We start from the raw sequence: 19290 nt of genomic DNA on the forward strand, positions 1-19290 counted from the left end.
TCTCCCTCTCTTTCTCTCTGTCATGTCTGTTGTGATACATCCCAGGGGCCGCGGAACGGTTTTCAAAGCGGGGGGGGGGGGGCTGAGCCAAAAGTGGGGGCTGACCATGCAAAAAATCACAATCATATGGTCATTTTTACCTTTTGTACACGGTTTTGGAAAAAAGTGGGGGGCTGAAGCCCCCCCCCCCCCCCCCGCCTCCGCGGCCCCTGCATGATCCAGTCTTCATAAGATTCACACAGACGAAGGTTTTACGAACAATTGTAATAATTTATTAATATTCCAATGCATACATCATGTTTAAATACGTCATACAAATACAAACACTCGTGTATTGCTTTGCAATGAATATCAATTTACCGACGACGAGCAGGTTTTTACTAATATATTCAAATCTTACCTTTACTTCAACGAAGAAAACCTAATTTGTAACAAGCTAAACGGATTTATTTCCGCCTTTTTTCATCACTTGAAAATCCATAGGAACACCCCCTTGCATCCCCTCCCCCTTCTTTCTCCCGCCGCCCCGAGTCCGGAATAGCTTAGTACAAGTTTCTCACTTTATTAACATCCGTAACATTTGAATATATTAATAAACTGATTTATTGTCATCTGATATAATATACTACATGATAAAATTAAATTTGATAATGGTAGTCTACATGTATACGAGATGTATATACCCATGATACCTAAACCTCGCGATTCAATGACATCCGGGAATTTACTGACATTACACCGCAATGTTTCGTCGCATTCCATTTTATATCATTTTTTAGATCGCACGTTTCGGAGAGCGAATATATAGAATGCTTTGACACACATAAAATTAAGTTTTTGGATTGATAACTTCTGTTGATTTAAGAATCAAACTCTAGCCTCAAGTGCTCGTCACTGTTTTGGTGAAGAAAAAAAAAGTTGCGATTGATTGATAAGTCATATGCAAAGTTCTCTTCCTCTTTTCTTTTAATACAAAATAAATCAAGGAAATCATAGAGATAATGTAATATTTGGCCGAGAACTACTTCATAAATATATTAATCTTGCATCAGGCAATTTATTGGTAGAATCGAGCTAAATAATTTGTTTACACATCTATATCAGAGATAATTATCTAACTGGAAAAAATTAATACATGATTAAATTACGTGAATGTGTGCGTTCTTTTTTTTCCCTCCTGAAGTGAATGAGGCTTGCGTGAACAGATAAACTTTAAAAATAACCATTTTGTTCTTTTCAAATTTCCGACATGTTCATCTCTGAAATAGATAAAAGCTTATAACATTGATATAATAACATGCACTGGAAATATGCATAGAATATAAGGATAATGAACACACCATTTTGGTTTGTGGTTTTGGTCATGATTATACTAATATTGCACGCTACAAAAAGAATACCCCAGTAATTTACTATTCTATTTACATTTTTGGAAAGCATATACATGTATGCTTCTCAATGCACTACACTAAAAAAAAATCTTATCTCATACATAATTATACTGGGTATACAATCATATAGATGGCGCCCTTGCCCATGTTAGCCCACAACACTTATTATAGTTTAGAAAATGTATAACACATACCATGGTCCGTTTCACACAGATTTACATCTTGTAACTTTTCCATGATTGTAACTTCCAAGAATCCTTGATTGTGATTGGCTGCTGAGCGCTGTTACCATTGTAGTTGCTATGATGGCAAAGTTACTATAGCTCTAACTCTTTATGAAAAGCGTTCCAGAACGAGTGCGAGGCCTAGAATCATATGGCATGTGCATGTCTAAACAATTGTTTACATTAGACCTCACAAAGGTTATAGTTATCAATCTGCGACGCACAAGAAATAATGAAATCAAAATATAAGTTTATAAGAATATAGGCCTACCAGAGGCCACAGAACCGAGGGGGTAGGGACGTGCTTCACCCCCCTTTTTCAATAAACGTGTATAAAAGTGTCGTCTGATTACTTTTTTTGCATAGTTAACCCCCCCCCCCACGCCTGCGCACTTTCAGAACCGTTCCAATACCCCCCCCCCCCATATATAACAGTATACTAACGTGGCACTATGGCAGAATGTCCACAATTATAAACAAAATCATTCCTGCCAGTATAGCAAGCAGTTCACATCATCATGAACTTTTAAATAGATTTACGATCTCGTTTATCCTGTTTATGTATGAACGTTGACAACAATATTCAAATGATAATAACCTAACTAGCTACAGAGAAATCATTATAAAAAATTGACATATACATAGTAAAAAAAGGGATACATTTTACAATGGGTTCATACTTATAAGTACACATGTAAGTATAAATGTTAAATAATGTATGCAAATTATGACAATCAATTCAGAGACACACTTAGCAATAGACTAAAATCAATTCTTAAACACAGTAATCATAAGAACATAATCAAAATTATTCTGATTAACGACTTTGAGTTCCCATTTTCTTTGAAACGTCAGTTACATTTCTAGTCTAGATACCATTTGGTCCGCAATTACCAAGAACATTGCGCACAATTGGCTGAGGAATATCGTAACTCAAGGATAATAATTGAAAAGAAATCTAATCTGGTTAAATGATGTTCGAGATGAAAGTGCACATAAGTAGAACATGTTTTGGAAGAATCTGAACAAGTTAAACTCAGGAGACATGTAAACATCTTTATTTCTCAAAACCGTTCATCTTTGCCTGGACGCCGTCCGTAATCAAACACACAGGTTAACGATTAAACGCTAATTTGAAAGAGATTTTCTGAGCAAAACGCACATTCTTGATAGGCCATTTTATTTTGCGATCAATCGTTAACCTTTGTGTCAAGGTGGCCCTGGTCATCTGTCTCCGTGTGCTATTCCCGATCCCACAACTCTTTCAAGAAGCGCGCGCGAAAGATTCTAATATTGTGAAGTCGATAGATTATGTATATAAAACGTGTTTTAAAACAAAACATGTTTTACACCAAATACTTTCCGCAACAAACATGTCCTCTTCACTACCGTACTTGCTGATTCTTTTTTAGTCAACATTTTCAAAGTATATTTATGGAATATTTTTGTTCATCTTGTATGATTTCGAATGGCTACAATAATATTCCAACCTCTATGATTATGTTCCAGCATAGAAATGTTTAACATAATAAGAATGTACAATAAATTTCCTCGAAAAGATGTGAAATTCGCAAAGCTACCAACTTTAATATTCACATTTCAGGGAGAATTTTCTGGATAAGGAGGAAGATATTTCTCAATTACACACAATCCAATGAAATATAAATTTGTGTATCGGGGAGATGTTGAAAATCTGCAGTTTTTCACTTGAAGATCAGTCAATTTTCAGGGAGTCTCCCTGACAGCCTGACAACCAGGGACACATGGCAGCGCAGAATTCGATACTATTGTGGCTAATCTAGGAAAGACTTATTCGTTCATCTTTACACCAGACAGATTTATTTCCACATTACACTCTGAATTATCGGCACAATTTTGTTTTATTGACAAGGTCTCAAGAAAGAAAATTGAGAGGAACTTACCTCAATTCCACCCCGTAAGGTGCTAGATCATTCTTAAATTCATTCCTCAATAATGTGGGATTAACGATACACAATTATATTCCCGTCTGACGTTCCTCTTAATAATCGTCAAGACTTTTTTTTCTCATAGAATAATGATTGATTGTTGGATTAGTTTTTTTCCTTAAAACATATCCTTTCCAGTAATGGCGGATATGCTATCACTGTCACGAAAAACTTGTGTTATATTGACTGCACCTTTTATGTCTCTGCGATGAACTTTCGATTTTTCTTCTCTCCTGTCCTCCTTTTTTTCTTCCCTCATCTTTCTCTCCACCCCCCTCTACCTCCAACTCTTATTATGTCTCTCTCTCTCCCACGACAACTTTCTCCCTCTTTCTCCCTCTTTCTCTCTCTTTCACAATACTTCTTTTCATGGGTTCATTACCCAAACTCCGCTTTAATTTTAATCTGTCTTCCTGCTCTACAAACAGAAACACGAATGACTCAGGGAGCTACATCGCCCTCATTTGTTATATCCAACGGATCTACGCAGATGAATGACATTGTTGTCAGTCCGCGAAACACATCGTCTTTTTATAAAAACTGCAGCCAATGCTATCCGATATCTTTGGTCCTTTATAAAACTTTATTTCGGACAATCATGAGCCATAATGGAACAAAAGAACGAGCCCTGCTACCGGTCAGTGCTTTCGATATCTGCTGCATCACTCAATTGCATATCGACACCTTCCAATTCTGCAATCTCCATGATACGAAAGAAATTCGACAAAAACGTTAAGAAAAACAGATTTTATACCTCAAACTCCACTTCCCCGGCTGAGTTCCGCCTGATGGCACCAAAATGTTGCGGGGAACGATTATATTTCAGTGAAGAATAGTCCCGACTCCCACCGTTGCCATGGTTATGGTCACTCGTGCCAGCAGCACGAGATGGCACCGATGGTGGCACGTGACGATGGTTACTTCCGTGATGACCGGATTGTTGATTAAGGTTCAGTGCGACTGGTATGCCGATACCGCTATCCGGTGTGGTCTGTGGATGCAAACTGGTGCGCTTCTTCTCCTCCGACTGAGAGGCCAAATACTTCATGGCCAGCCGCTTTTCAATTTTTCTCTTGTCGCGCAAGTAATATATGGCCCCAAGAATGATCAGGTTAAGGAGGAGAAGAAAACCGCCAATAGCAATCACCATACTAAGTTCCACTAAGAAACCTTTCTTTTCCTGTTTATCCGTTTCTAATGCGTTCGATTCAGTCCACGACGAAGTGAGATCCGCGCCCGGTACTCGGTTATCTATATCTGTGACAATCGGATCGGTTACTGGCGAAACAGCCGAAGTGACTGGCATCATCGCTGAAATCATGGGAGATGTCCCTTGCCCCGCTGGATTAATGATCTGCGGTCCTGGAAGGAAAGGGTTGTTGTTGACTGTCGGTTCAAAGGCAAACTTTTGCTCTAGTCTAGGAACAAGATGTTCCCAAATGCTAATCTTATGGACGCGGTAGAAATCTCTAACTTTAGGGTTGGCGGCAAGATAGATCATTTCCTCTGTGCCGACTCTGTACCGAGGCCAGTCATCCATAATCTCAAAGTTGAACTCGACGACGAAGTTCCGATGGAGATCAGTTGAACTTTGCCGTCTTGGATTGTTGGGATTTCTGTGGACATGAGAGACAAGCAGGAGTCAAATTTAAGATCACTTAATGGATTAGAATGCTTTGCTCTTTTGGAGTGTTACGTGTACTGATTTTGACTGGTTTCTGTGCTTTATTATCATTGTTATTGTCATCACTGCTTGGGGACTTTACTGACGAAACCTGCATAACCAACCACGCAACCTGCAGTGATGCGACAAGTGAGGGCTACCCTTTGTGGTGTTTGTCGGCACCCTTTGTCAAAAAAAAAACATTGACGATGCATGGGTGATTGTAACGGGACTGTTTTCGATCCCTTTTCTACATGCGGCAGCGTACAAGGCCATGTGAAGACTGGCGCCTTACCCCGGGACTTACATTGAGCACTCGGTTCCTGAGACCATTTTGGATTCACACGATAATGATGGCTGTCTTTGCGACTAGTCACTTTGGATAAGGCAGCGAATATTACCTTCCACTATTCTTTTACACCGCTTTAAATAATGATAATAATCATCATCATCATAATAATGATGATAATTTTTATAATGCGTTTGAGACATTACATTTTAGGTATTGAAGCGCTTATAGGTTTATTATAACCCCAGTCATTGCATTCAGTCAGTCATTCCCGCACACAAGGTATGCACATCCACTACCCCCTGTATCCAGCCAGCCGCCAAAGAGCCGCACACATACTGGACAAGCTACAATGACTTTGAAATCCTTCCGGGTACCGATTTAGTACTTGGGTGCAGAGTGGCGAAAAGTGTGGATTAAGGCATTGGCAAAGGAAGCTAAGCCTCGATGGGATTCGGACACACGACCCTTTGATTACGAGGCGAGTGTCAGAACCACTAAACCACGGCTCTTCCATAGAATGAGAAAAATTCATGATCAACGAAACCGACTCAAACCAACCGATCGTATGTCATTGAAAATAAAATAATACATTTGTTTGGTCTGAAGTCAGTTTCGCCAGTAGCCTATGCCATTATTTATTCATGTGTCTGGGTCTTATTAAACCTACCCGAGAGTGCCATGCATTGTGAAGAGTGAATGTATTCATCGCGCAAACCAGTGCTTTAATTGCTGCCAATATAATTATGTTTAAGGTGTTCTCGCTGTTTAGTCGGTAAATGTCGGTTCGTTTTGATGAATTACAGACGCGAAACCGTCTTGGCAAGTTGGGACCGGGATACTAATGCAATACCGCAAGATTGAACCGGGGTAAACCTTACTAGACCGGACAACATTCGCGTAAAGTACGTGTCATCAATTCTGACCGTTCCTCTATTGACAGTAGGTAGTTTTTGCATCTACAACGGGAAAACTCTCTACAACGCATCGATTTCTTTGAAAATGCAATTAAAATCACAATGGAGAGCTGAGAGGCTTTTGTCGAAAGTTGGTGAACTGGGAAAGCAGATCATCCGAAGATATGCACCGGACGAACAATTGCAATAATGTCGTTGTCCAGAGTCAAGAGATTCCGATGCTGTCCGGGTCCACCAACTTTCGACAAAAGCCTCTCAGCTTTCCATTATGATTTGACTTGCATTTTCAAAGGAATTGTGTGTTGTAAAGAGTTTACCCGTGTAGTAAATGCGAAAATTCCAGAGTACCGGCCGTTACGCGGGCAATAAACCCGGTAGTAACGTTATTAGAAAATAAAATGGGGAACTGGATTCTTTGTTTATACCCATCCAAAGAAACTATTACATCAAATTCAAATCGCTTACACTGTACTTCGTCTGCCGTCTGGTAAGAACAGATATTATGTAAATGTATTTCTGAAAGTGACTCGAAGGCCTACGCTGTAAGGCCGTAATATCCATGGAAACAGAAGGGATTTTACGAAACTAAACGGGTAAAGGAAAACAATGGAATTTGTCTTTATTCCGATTGAATATTCCGTCTCTATTTACGCGAAGTCTGCCACATCGTACGTTATTATTTTCTTTATGACAGCATACAAGCAAAATAGCGTTGGTACTGTAATGGAACGTGAAGACTCGACTAAAGCACGCTCTCTAAATTCTTTAGATTGCTATCAGGAACCAATCCAAAATTAGATTGAAAATCTCAATTTAATAGCTTTAGAACCCATTCTTAGTCTCAATATAATTTTGGATCGGTCCCCAACCACGATTTCATAGATCGATTTCCAATCTAAGGAATGTAGTGAGTGGAGGCTATATCCTAAGTATTGGTTGGTGCTTGCATTTTCTATTTGTTTCCATTGCATGTATTTTCATGAACATTCGAATCCTGTTTCAAATTACGCTATGTTATACGTACCCAGATTTGGCGAAATTACTCCAGTAGTTCATTGTTGCCAGTGAAAGCGCAGCCTCTGCAGACGAGAAACTCTCTGGAAAGATCCCAACCGAAACATTCGAAACGGGAGCACCGAAAACGTACGGGAGTTCCTCAAGATGAACTGCACCTGCAATTACAACAAGTGTTTAGAAATTAATACGATTATCGATAGCAGAAGGGTAGCCCGTTATTTTGTAATGCCACGAGCGACATATTTGTTTTAGAGCTTTTTTATTGGGAGCATGTGTGAAACTGGATGGGAAATGCATCCGCTCCTGCAACATCTTGAACGACTGCGTGTAAAGCGGCATAACATTTTTTCCTGATTTATAATAAATATTTCGTTCTACAAAAGTCTCTTTCTTCATTACCCGCAACACAGCCAGAATTTCAAAGTGAACCATATTCACCTTCAACCTCATATTCATGACCTGATGATTAACTCATATAATTCTTATAGTTCCTTCAGAAAGGGTTTTTTAAGACGTGATTATTATCAAGTGAAAGGAAAGGGACATCTTCGTCAAAGATGTCAGAAACATGCTCCAGCCAGGGAGAACGGCAGATGTTTATGTTCTGACTTGTCATTGTCATTATAATACATCAAGTTTCGAGAGTTCTTAAGCATCCTTGTCACTATATTTTGTTCTAAGATCCTCATGACGTCGCTGAGTGAAAAATCGATGTTAATCAATGTTACAGTCACACCGGAAAATGACTCCAGACTGACAAATGCTACTAATGATAGACCATCGGTCGGTGCGGAATCGGTTTCATTTGTGTGACTGTATAGCTTTGCACAGTGGGGCGTTCATGCAATGGAGTCGATAAAAGGATTCCTAACCTGCCCATCGTGGATAGACACTCTTCTTTGGTCTGTGGGGGAACATGTAGAACCAAGCGTCAAAGCCCGCCTCGTCCGCCATTTTGAGTGTGGTAATGCAGGGCGCCACCCAGAGATGGTCCGTCAGGATGTCCTGGAGGCTGATCTTGAGTTCGAAAGGATTGCCTTCGCCACCTGCCCAGTCCGTGTACTCGTAGTAGATGACATCGCGAATGACGCTACTGGCAAAGATGCAATCCAATTATTGCCGCACGAACACGGGGGAGGTGTTTTGAAGATCAGTAACGACCAAGACGAAGAGAGAAGGGACATTGAAGGGGGAGACAGGAAGTCGGAAAACGGTAGAAGACAGAATAGACAATCACCGGAACGAACATGAAATGAGTAAACAAAGAAGAAAGAAAGAAATGAATAGAAAGAAAGAGTGGTTTAGACACCCAGAAAGAGATGAGCGCATAAGAAGGAAAGTAACGCAGCAATAGAAAGATTAACATGACGGTGAAGACAAAACATAAATGTTGAAAGTGAAACGATAGACAGAATGACCACATTGGAGAGGGAAAGAGAAGGAAAAGAGATATGCCAATAAGAACAAGGCCAAGAGATATAAAAATAGAAGAGCAGGCATGGTCGAGGGGATGAGGTGGAGAATCCAAGAAGGGAAAGGAGAAGGGATGACAAAGTGCCTGTTAGTATACGGGTGTTAGGAAGGTCATACACGTCATGCACCAATGTACCAATAGACTATGAGACAATGTACCTCAAGACCCCATTACCCATGCATAAGGGATACTCCAATTTTCATGAGAGTGAGACAACAGAATTTGCACACCAAGCGTCTTTTCCATCAGCAGTTTACCAGTCCTACGTCACCTATCACGCCTATGTAAATGAAGTAAGCCTCATTCAACATCGTCGTACACGGTGATATATAGCTTAGTATAGATTTATGCGATATACGTAAATGATTAAAGTTGGTCTGTTAATGACTCAAGATCCCGTGATGGATTGTGAGAAGTTATGGTAAAGGGGGGGGGGGGGGGCAAATTGTACGTTGGAAACACTGTGTTGAGTTCTTGGCGCATGCATATTGTTTTCGTTGACCTTGTTGGCACCTGAAAACGACTTGACCCCAGTGTGTGGAAAGTTACAGAGCCCTATAGGTGACATGAAATGTACTAACTCGGAAATACTCAGTCGAGGGAACGAGTTAGTTATTGGTAGAACGAGTTAGGGGGAGCATGTCATATCACTAAAGTGGCTTCACTGTACAATCACTAAATATTACATAAAAACCGGAAGTACCACTTACATTGCATGTACCCAATCCATACTTGATTCGTTTCAAAGATGCTATCGAAATTGACGCTTCATAATCCCTATACAGTGTGTCCCAGAAAAAGATTAACCGAATTTCTTTGCAATTTTCGTCGGCTATATAGAATACATTAATCATGTAAATGTTTCAGATGTGCATGCACGAACTTAATTGATAAATATTTAAGTTTCGCTAATCAATCTGTAGCGATCAGCATTTACGCAACTGAAATTTACGCAATCAGGGAAGACGCTTCGTGCGCAAAAGTACATTAAGTGACAGAGACCAGGATGTGCCCACCAACCCATCTAGCATTCACCTTGTTACACAACATATGGTAGATGTGGAAATGAATGGTGATTTAATAATGTTGCACAATGTCCATAACCATGCTATTTCGTCATGCAATCGGGTTTTAAAAAGAGTACGATTTCATACCAGAAGGATTAGTGACCGGAGGAAAGAACAGGTTCAATTACATTGGATTATACCTTCAACAGGGAACGATGTGGGGCGTGTTTTGACACGGAGATGTTAGAATCAACATGTATATAGAGGGATTAGTGGCGTCCTCTTTTGTAGGTAAACTCCATTAGAATTCACAAGTTAGATCAATGCAATCGTGATAAGTCAAAAGTAACTTGATCTCTTCCACTGATGGTAAAGTTATCCTATCCCATGAGTCGGTAAGCCTCTGCAATTTCAACTTCTTAATTTTCTTCTTCTTCGTCTTCATCTGTTTTTTTTTTCTTCATAGCTCTTTGGTATCATCGTCTTCTTCTTAAAAGTATTGCTGTGCTGTGAATCCTGCACATTTACATACATAGTTTCGAATGAACTAAACATGAAATCCCGCCCATCTGTCGGTAGCAACCCCAACATGTCGTAAACTTATTAAACCACTTTATGAGATGTTATTTCACAAGGTCTGTTTGTTTTGCTGTATGCATCATGATATGCTACACCTTTCTATCATATGTACGATTAATTTTGGAGCATCTGAAAATCTGAATACTATTTGCTCGGTCGAATTATTACGTGACAAATATACCATACCTAGCCTTCATGTTGCCTCCGAAATTGTTCTGCATGAATCCATCAAGAATGTCCTCGAAGTCTTCCAGCAAGAGTTGTGCATCAACAAGGGGTTCTACCGGGTGAGTAAAAAAATGACAGTTACAAAACATGTGGTCCAAGGGTTAGACTCATAATACTCATTGGATTCATAATCGGAAGGTTGTCAGTTCGAATCCCCACTCTGCCATTGTCTACACTTCGATAAAAAGGGCCATGTAGAGTGATATTTGTCGTCTATAACGTCAGCCGCTATGACGGATTAACCTAGACGTAAAATGTTTCTTAGGTAATTGGTTATACCAGCTTGGCGTTTACCAGCAAAAATGCTGTCCTGCCGAGTTCCTACGGGAGTTACGATAAGCAGAAACAGAAAATTTGCATTTTCTTTCAAATTAAATTATTAATGGTTGCCACTTTTGTTCCCAAAGAATGGCAGCTTTCAATAGCCCTTTGTCCTTTTGTCTGGCATCCTACTTTCAAAGCTTGCCTGGCTTGGCAGTAATCACACAGGTACTGAATAGATCAAACATGGCGCGTACGCAGTTTACTTTCCTGCAACGATCTTTCTTGGTGATAGAAAGTGCAAAGTGTCGAGGCAATGTGGCAGAGGTCTGGAGACGTTTCCGTCGTCGTTTTCAAAACTTCAGGTGTCCAAGTAGACAAACTATTTATAACAACTTTAGAAAGTATTGCAATACGGGAACTAGCCACCCCAACAGAGGACATTCAGGCCGTCGGAAATCAGCCAGGACAACCCAAAATATTGAGACAGTTCGAGATGCTTTACAGCAGATGCAAGGCAACCAGAGGACGTTATCCCGTCGACATGGACTCATGTTAACCCAGAGTTCCTTCAATAGAATCACCAGACTCGAACTAAGGCTCTACCCATTCCAGATGATAAGGAAGCACGACCTTTTCCCACAGAGCTATGCCCGACGTAGAGCGTTCTGCGAATGGCTTACAGCTATAAACCCTCGATTCCTAGAGTACCTCGTAATTAGAGACGAGGCTTGCTACTGCATGAACAGTTCTCTTAGCACGCATAATTTTCGGCAATATGAACCTAGAGGACGCAAGCCCATGTACTTCACATATGACAAAAGGGACTCTCGACATATCTGGACAGTTTGGATCGGTCTTATTGTAAAAGGAACACTGATTGGACCCTTGTTCTTGAAACAGATAGTAAATGGAGAGCGATTCCTACAGATGATAGATGATGAGGCTGCCCCGGCTCTGGATCAGATGGTACGATTTAGGCGTCAGGGTAACGGTCCTCTTAGGCACCTTTGATGGGCACAGGATGGTGCCCCTGCTCACAGGAGAAGGGTTGTGATGACCCGACTGAGATAACTCTTCGGGAAGAGTTAAGACTAAGCATTTTAATTGAAATGACTTATGATCCCAATCAAAGCTAGATAAGCAGAAGTCGGACGATCCATGGGGACAAGCAATTTACGCATATCATTACTAAGATGAGTTTTCGTACTGTAAGGAACAAGTAACATTATTTCAAATTCATTAAGAACTTTGAAGCTGTCATTCAGATAACAAAAAAAAGACTTTGACCAACAAATTTTAATCAGAGTATTGTTCGTTTTGTTTCAACTTTACTTCAAATTAACACCAAACTCATATGCTTGTTTTCATGTGCATTGTGTTTACGAGATATGTCTGTAGACATGCATGTGAAAACAAAAAATGTGTATGACTCTTTTTCATTTTCCTAAGTGTGTGGGTGTGTGTGGATGTGAGTGTGGGTTTTAAGTGTGAGGCTGTTTTTATTTGTGTGTGTTTTTTTTACATATTATTTTTGTCATGTTGAAATTTTATTTGGGATGGTATAAGCGTTATTTGTATCTGCAAAGACCAAATCACTGACCCTATTCAAAACGTCTTGTTCCAACACAACATATTAAGCAGTACTTTGGCGTAAACCAATTTTTACACTCTCACAAACAATGCCTCCTGATCACCCAAGCGTAAGCACAGACCTCACTAAAATGGTACCAGATGATGCGGGATGAAATGCTTATTTACAATACATATAAAAATGATAATTTAATTTGAAAGAAAAGGTTGTTTTTCTCACCCGTTAGATAGGGCTCAATATACATGAAGCCCTCGTTTCTCACTACCCCACTAAGGTATGAAAAGTCATCTCGTCCAATGTCGCGCTCGCCCGCAATCAGCTGTCCCCACATGATGGTTGGGTCGGCTGCGATGACATCCTCGTCGACCACCGGAGCAAAAGCGATCATGTAGAGTGGGGATTGGATGTCTACGTTGATCATGTCGTCGTACGGAAGACCTCGCAGACATTCGACCATTTGCAGGTTGGTTTCTGCCTCGCAGCCGACGCTTTCAGCTAACAGGTTCGCGAACCGTGCTGGCTCTCGAGACAGCGCCCAAGAAGCAACGGAGGATCCACTCTCTGCTATGACACCAGCTATGAGACCTATGATCGTATTATAATAGAGAAAATTAATCGAATAGATATCGAAAATTAATCTACTTGCATAAACAATACAAACTGACTGGCGGGAATGCGGTAGATTGCGCGTGCCTGGCGATTTTAAATGTCTGGGTGCCTGGTATAAAGGTATTTGCTCAAGCTCCGTGATGACATGTACATTGATGTACGGTTCGCGCGAGAGTTAACGCCCTTCTGCCTTACAAACTGCCTACCCATAAAATCCTAACACCCCTTTTTTCCAGCCAGTTGACGGATACGAGTTCATTTGTAGCTTTTACATTTCCATATAAAAATAAACTTGCGTCAAATATGCGTCAAATTTCAATTCTTTCTTTCAGCGGCATAGGAACACAACCATTAGCAGGTCAGTCGTGTCAGTCAAGATTGAGTGCGTCTGTATTCTATTAGCCTATGCTATCCAAAATTTAGTTATCTTCCACCTCCCTGCAGAAACAGAACTGTTGAATATATAATTATCCATTTTAACACGAGGTTGTTATCAGTAAGTTGTAATTTGACGTCAAAGCAAATGAATGCATCCGTACGATCTTCTGGGTATTTGAAGTTAGTAAATTTAGTCATCGTCAAAGATGTGACGTTTCCATGGGAACGGGGATGGGATTGCAGTGATGCCAACCAACATTCAAGCAGTGCTGTTTGATGTACGATGGTTCATTACGTGTCATTATGCATGTATACATCAAAAGGATGACCGAGATAGCACGAACCTGGGGCCCGTTTCATAAACTTGTTATAATAAAAAAATACAATAACAGTTAATAGCAACTGAATCTCATTGGCTGATGCCATTGTGCATTTTTGGCACAAGACCCCAAACTTTGACCTCATACATATAAGCAGGAACTGATAATGTACGTACTCGAAAAAAATTGCCACTCTCCACCCAGGTGTTAAATGGGTACCCGGTAGGATGCGAAAGCCTATGTAGTATGGCTAGCAATTGAGTCTTGGAACTCTTGTTGGAATGTTCCCCAGGGAGTGGAGAAGGTGCATACATTGTATGCGGGCATGCAAGGATCCGATGACCGGGGTAATAATATATCTGTAAAGCGCTTAATAGAGACGTCGTTCCGATGTGTTAAGCGCTATATAAATGCGGAATATTATTATTATTAATGATCTGTATTTCAGAGCTTCTTTTACAGTTGCAAACAAGAACTTATTACTTAACTCTTATGTTCTCAGGGTGAAATATGCCATAACCTATCGGGCGTATTTCATGAAACCTGATTATTCAAGAGTTTCTCGTTCAACCCAAAGATAGAGACATTATTAAATGATACCAACCTTTGTTTATACTACCCTGTCAAACTCGATGCCAGACCGACTATAGCTTTCACGTCATTAACAATGACATACCATCGGTCGGTTTGTAGTCGGTTTCGTGGGTGTGACTGAAGCGGGCGAAATTTAAAAAAAAGAAAGATCGACCAAAAAAAGGGGGAAGATCGACACACCCACACTCTCCCACAAAAACCCACACAATCTAAACAGTGGGAAGAGCACCCTTGAACTTGTAGGATTACGTGGACATACATCGAGGGACACCCTCTACGGCAATGTTAATCATTATGATACAGTCACACCAATGAAACCGACTCCAAACCTACCGATGATAATGGAAATATTGTGAAAGGGAAGGTCGGTCGGGTCGCTTTTTGCCGGTGTGACTAGGGCTTTACCTTTGGTGTAATTTGAAAAGGCGAGTAGTCCGCAGCTGGCAGCTCCACTTCCAGCTCCAAATAGGGTGATACGGTCGGGATTCCCGCCAAACATGGCGACATTTTGATGGATCCACTTGAGAGCTGCTATTTGGTCCATGAGGCCGTAGTTCCCCCTCGCTGCTGAATCACCGGTACTGAGAAAACCTGAGATGTTGGGTTCGAGGGGGTGGGGGAGGTGGAGAAGCGACATCGTAATAACGCAAGTAAAATACTATTTTTAACGTTCCACTAAAGATTTATTAATGAAAGTTGTTTTGAAATTTCGAAATGAAAAAAAGTTTTAAAGTCCGAAACAGAAAGTGATTTTAATCAGGGAAATTTTGACAAGCAATACAAAAGTTTTCAATACGAAATTAAGGTGATTTTGGTGAAATTTAATCTCTTTAAGTAACATACTTAGGTGATTTCCAGGGGGTACAGCCAATGGTAAATAACACACGCAGCACCCCCGCCCAGAACTTGCTTCCCAGATAATAATGCCCGAATGCAAAGTTTGAAACTGGAGCATTTATTTTGTTTACCATCTTTACACAGATACCAAATTCATAGTGATACCAGTAGGTATCACTAAAACCCGCAAACTATCACATCTTTGCTCTCCCATTATTTTTTGTATGAATAGGGTTGTGAACAGAGAGGGTGTTGATATAAAGTATTTTGATAGTGAAATTGGAAGATGGAACCACTGTTTTCGTGCTGTACCTTTATATCTCATATTCACACTTTTGGTTTGTTTTCTCTTTTCCTTGTTTTTTATCCTCTGGATTTGTGCTTTTTATTACCCCTGCCTATGTGACACTACCCCCCCCCCCCCGGTCGCGCCATTCTCATTCACCGCTCTCATGTTTCAGCTCAATATTTCACTCTACAACCCATCAAACATTCCTGTGAAAGATTGTCTTTCAATGAACTGAGAGGCTTCCTTCATTCAGTGATGCTCTGAAACTAAACATTCTAAATTTATACATCCACGTTGATATGCCTCGGTGCCACGGTTCGGCGGCAAGGTTTATCTTACCTAAAATTCCCAGGCGATAATTTACTGTTACTACGATGACTCCGCCATAGCTAGCCAGTATGCTGCCGTCGTACATACCAGCCGTACCTTCCTCGTAAGAGTCACCGTGAATGTATACCATCACTGCCAAAGGATCCATGCGCTGGGTTTCATCTAGAGAGAAAAAAAAAGAAGATGGATGGTTTTAAGTTTGAGGAGCAGAAGATGGAGGGGCGAATGAGATAAAGGGAAGATGTAATAAGAAGAGGAAGAGAGAGAATAAAAGATAATGACATGTAATTAAAGAGAGGGGTTAGGATGGTATATAGAAGGAGACGCTGGAAAAAAGAGGGGGAAGGCGAAGGTGAGAACCATGACAACAGAAGGAGAAGGAGAATAGACGAAGAAGGTCCAACCGGAAGATGTACCGAAGAAGGATGAGAAAACAAAGAACCGTACCAAGATCTAGAAAAAGGATCCGAAGAAACTGAAGAGCACAAGAAGGTAAAATGCCAAAATGACAAAAAGACGAAGAAAGAGAATAGAAGAGGAAGAAGCAAAGAAAGGATAATACAAAGGAAAACAGTTGAAATAGAGTGAAATACGGAGAGGAGTTAACACGGAGATGGTCAAGAGAAGGAGAGAAAGAGAGAAAAGAAATACGAAAAGTAGGACGAGTGCACTTGTATGACGTTCCAATACCTAACTAAAATATTCCATGCACTTGCACGCATTTGACCTCCATCCTGGTTTACACAGAAAATATGTAAACTTAGAAATGTTAGAGAAGCTGAATTCAATTCCGCAATAATAAGCTTCCTTTGGGATTATTTGTTGGCGCATGCATCGGCAAAATCATATCACCATTTAAAAAAAAGATTGTAAAATTTCAAGGGGCTAATTTTTTATACAAGATATTGTTTGAAAAATATCAGATTATGATGATTATTCCTCAAAAGAATCTCAGAAAAATATGAATGTAGACGTTACGACGCACATTAAATGAAGCTCATCACTGAAATGAAAGTTCAGACGAAAGAGTGTCTCTGTTACACCGCCATCAGGTGTTTTTTTCGGAAAAAGGACGTGTCAAGGATAGCTGGTGAAATATGTTACATTTTCAGGGCTATTCGAGAAGACATTGAAACATCCCACTCAATTTCCATATTCTCTCTTTTTTTCAAAATATTAATTTACCATTTGCAGCATTTTTAACCCCTAATCGAAATATTTCTACTTTTAATGTAAATCAGTTAATCTATTGTCTGTTTTTCCTAAACATTTAGAACGAAAAATTAATAGAAAAGATAGTCCTTTATTGGGTCCTTCTTTTTCATTTCTTATTCTTGTAATTTATTCGGTACCGTTATAGTTTATATTATTTCGTCGATTGATGTGCCCTCTGTGTGTGCGTGTGGGTTTGTGGACGATTACTGTGCATTCGCTCCCTTCTCACACCATGATCACACAATGGTTTCCAACAACAGACCTTTTAATTTTACTATAGCCTAAACATGAATAAAAATCAATAAAGCTATTACGATTGTCGATGAACTCAGCACGCCATATGCTATATATAGTATAGGCCTAACTGATTGTACTTTTGCGATGCCAGTACGTGCCTCTCGAAGGTGAAGGAGACGTCACATTCTCCTAACAGATATTAATGTCACAATCGGGTCTGTGTTTGTAGAATATGTTCCGTGTGTATATATTTTGGAGCATGCGCGCAATAAACCCAGCGGAGTTGATCCGCACCCTTCCCCCCCCCCCCCCCCCCTTGGTGGTATCCTTTACATAACCCTTGCGTGCCGATGTATGCTTATGTGGCCATCTGGCGTGTTTATGGTACCTGGTTTTTGCATTGCGCATTGCACACCAAAACCACCTGCCTATTTGATAGTTGATTCTGCCATTAGTCCAGAGGAACGTTTAACCACATGAGGTGGGGGAAGGGAAGCTTTAGAATTTAGATTCAGGGCATAGTAGTCCAGACTGCCATATCTAATACAGTTATCTATTTAATATCGTGATTATTTTTAAGCTTAATGAAGAAGAAAAATTGACAATTCTTTTCCTCGAACTTCAGAATATTATTTTAATACATGCCTGACTGACATTATACAATGATATAGGATATGTCATTTGGGGTAACTTTTTATTGTCTTGATTTCTTAACTGTATTCGTCTTTATCACTACAAACCGTTTTTTTTTTTCAATAAATAAATCTTTTAACACGGTGGAAAGAATTTTAAACTTCCTTTATATATCTTCAGGAGAATTGATTTATGAATAGACAGATAAAAATGAAACAATGATGCGCTTATTGCAAAAGAAAAAAAGAAGTTTCTGAAATTACTATGAAGTACAATAGATTGGATTTCAATGTACGGATATTGTTCATTTCCTGATATACCGCCAAAATCTATTTTGGGAGTGTTTTCCTTTAAACCTATATTTTAACGCAGTTTTGAATGAATACGCTTCATCTTATTCATCACTTACGTCATTAAATTGGTACGTTTGTGTAGGACTTGACATTATTGGTTTACCTCCATTGTCTCAGTGACTATCATGTTACCCTTCAGGGCTAAAAAGAATGTCGGATTCCTGATGATTAACTGCCGTCAAAATCAGCTTAATAACTCACAAATTGATTGCCATTGCGTATTTGGAAATGCGCGATTCTGTTATGTGTATCACCATCTATGATGTCATCATGTAACATACATCCCTGTAAAGACCATACAAGTTCTTGACATTGATCGCTTGGTATCGTGTCACGGAGTGACGCATCCTCATCAATTGACAATCTTTTCGATGCGGGCTGCCGCGTTACCGCGTCTCGGCTAATGATGAGTGCAATGTGTCTCCCGCACGTCAACGGGGGTGCGTCTTACGGGGCAAGGATTGTACATTACAATTGGATAAGGTAAACACATCAAGGACTCGTCCCGATCTCTTGGAGGGGGCTATGCATAATTACAAATCCACGACATCCGTGGGTATCCTCGCACTTTTAATCCCAGACAAGAAGGTTGCATCATGTTTAAAATTATATGTCTATAATTAGAATTGTTGGTTTAAAACACGACAATATCACTGATGTAGACCTATTACTTTGCCATTTTTTTCAGAGAGTTACAGTAAGCTGACGTATGTCACCCAGCCACCAAAATATAAAACAAACGATATCAATACAGTCTTGTTTACATACGAATTCATTACTTATTATGCAAAACAAAATGTAATACAATTATTAAAATATTAAGTTTCAAACCATTTCGGCATAATTTAAAGTCGCTCCAAGAAGCGTTCAACTTTTTTCTTTCT

At 39.9% G+C, this 19290-nt stretch overlaps 1 protein-coding gene across 2 annotated transcripts; it reads right to left on the reverse strand.

Moving 5' to 3' along the window:
- Positions 1–3402: 3402 nt before the first annotated feature.
- Positions 3403–16126, reverse strand: LOC129279102 (neuroligin-4, X-linked-like). Of its 2 annotated transcripts, none has more exons than XM_054915215.2 (7): positions 15978–16126; positions 14918–15103; positions 12831–13196; positions 10715–10808; positions 8341–8558; positions 7476–7623; positions 3403–5198 (listed from the first exon to the last, which is right to left on the reverse strand). In XM_054915215.2, the coding sequence occupies exons 1-7, from the start codon at positions 16114–16116 to the stop codon at positions 4331–4333; spliced, it is 2019 nt and encodes a 672-aa protein (XP_054771190.1). In that variant the 5' UTR covers positions 16117–16126; the 3' UTR covers positions 3403–4330. The 2 variants fall into 2 exon arrangements, with proteins under 2 accessions (XP_054771190.1, XP_054771189.1); XM_054915214.2 differs by having other exon boundaries at positions 8341–8561.
- Between the last annotated feature and the right edge of the window lie 3164 nt (positions 16127–19290).

Source organism: Lytechinus pictus, chromosome 16 (genome assembly GCF_037042905.1).
Source record: "Lytechinus pictus isolate F3 Inbred chromosome 16, Lp3.0, whole genome shotgun sequence".
Lineage (NCBI taxonomy): Eukaryota > Metazoa > Echinodermata > Echinoidea > Temnopleuroida > Toxopneustidae > Lytechinus > Lytechinus pictus.

Excerpts from the sequence above, each read along its gene's own strand:
- LOC129279102 (XM_054915214.2), bottom strand. The coding sequence starts at position 16,116 with ATGGATCCTTTGGCAGTGATGGTATACATTCACGGTGACTCTTACGAG. Across the intron at positions 13,197-14,917 it reads CTTTTCAAATTACACCAAAG|GTCTCATAGCTGGTGTCATA; the intron begins GTAAAGCCCTAG and ends ATACGATCATAG. Across the intron at positions 5,199-7,475 it reads AGTAATTTCGCCAAATCTGG|AAATCCCAACAATCCAAGAC; the intron begins GTACGTATAACA and ends TCATGTCCACAG.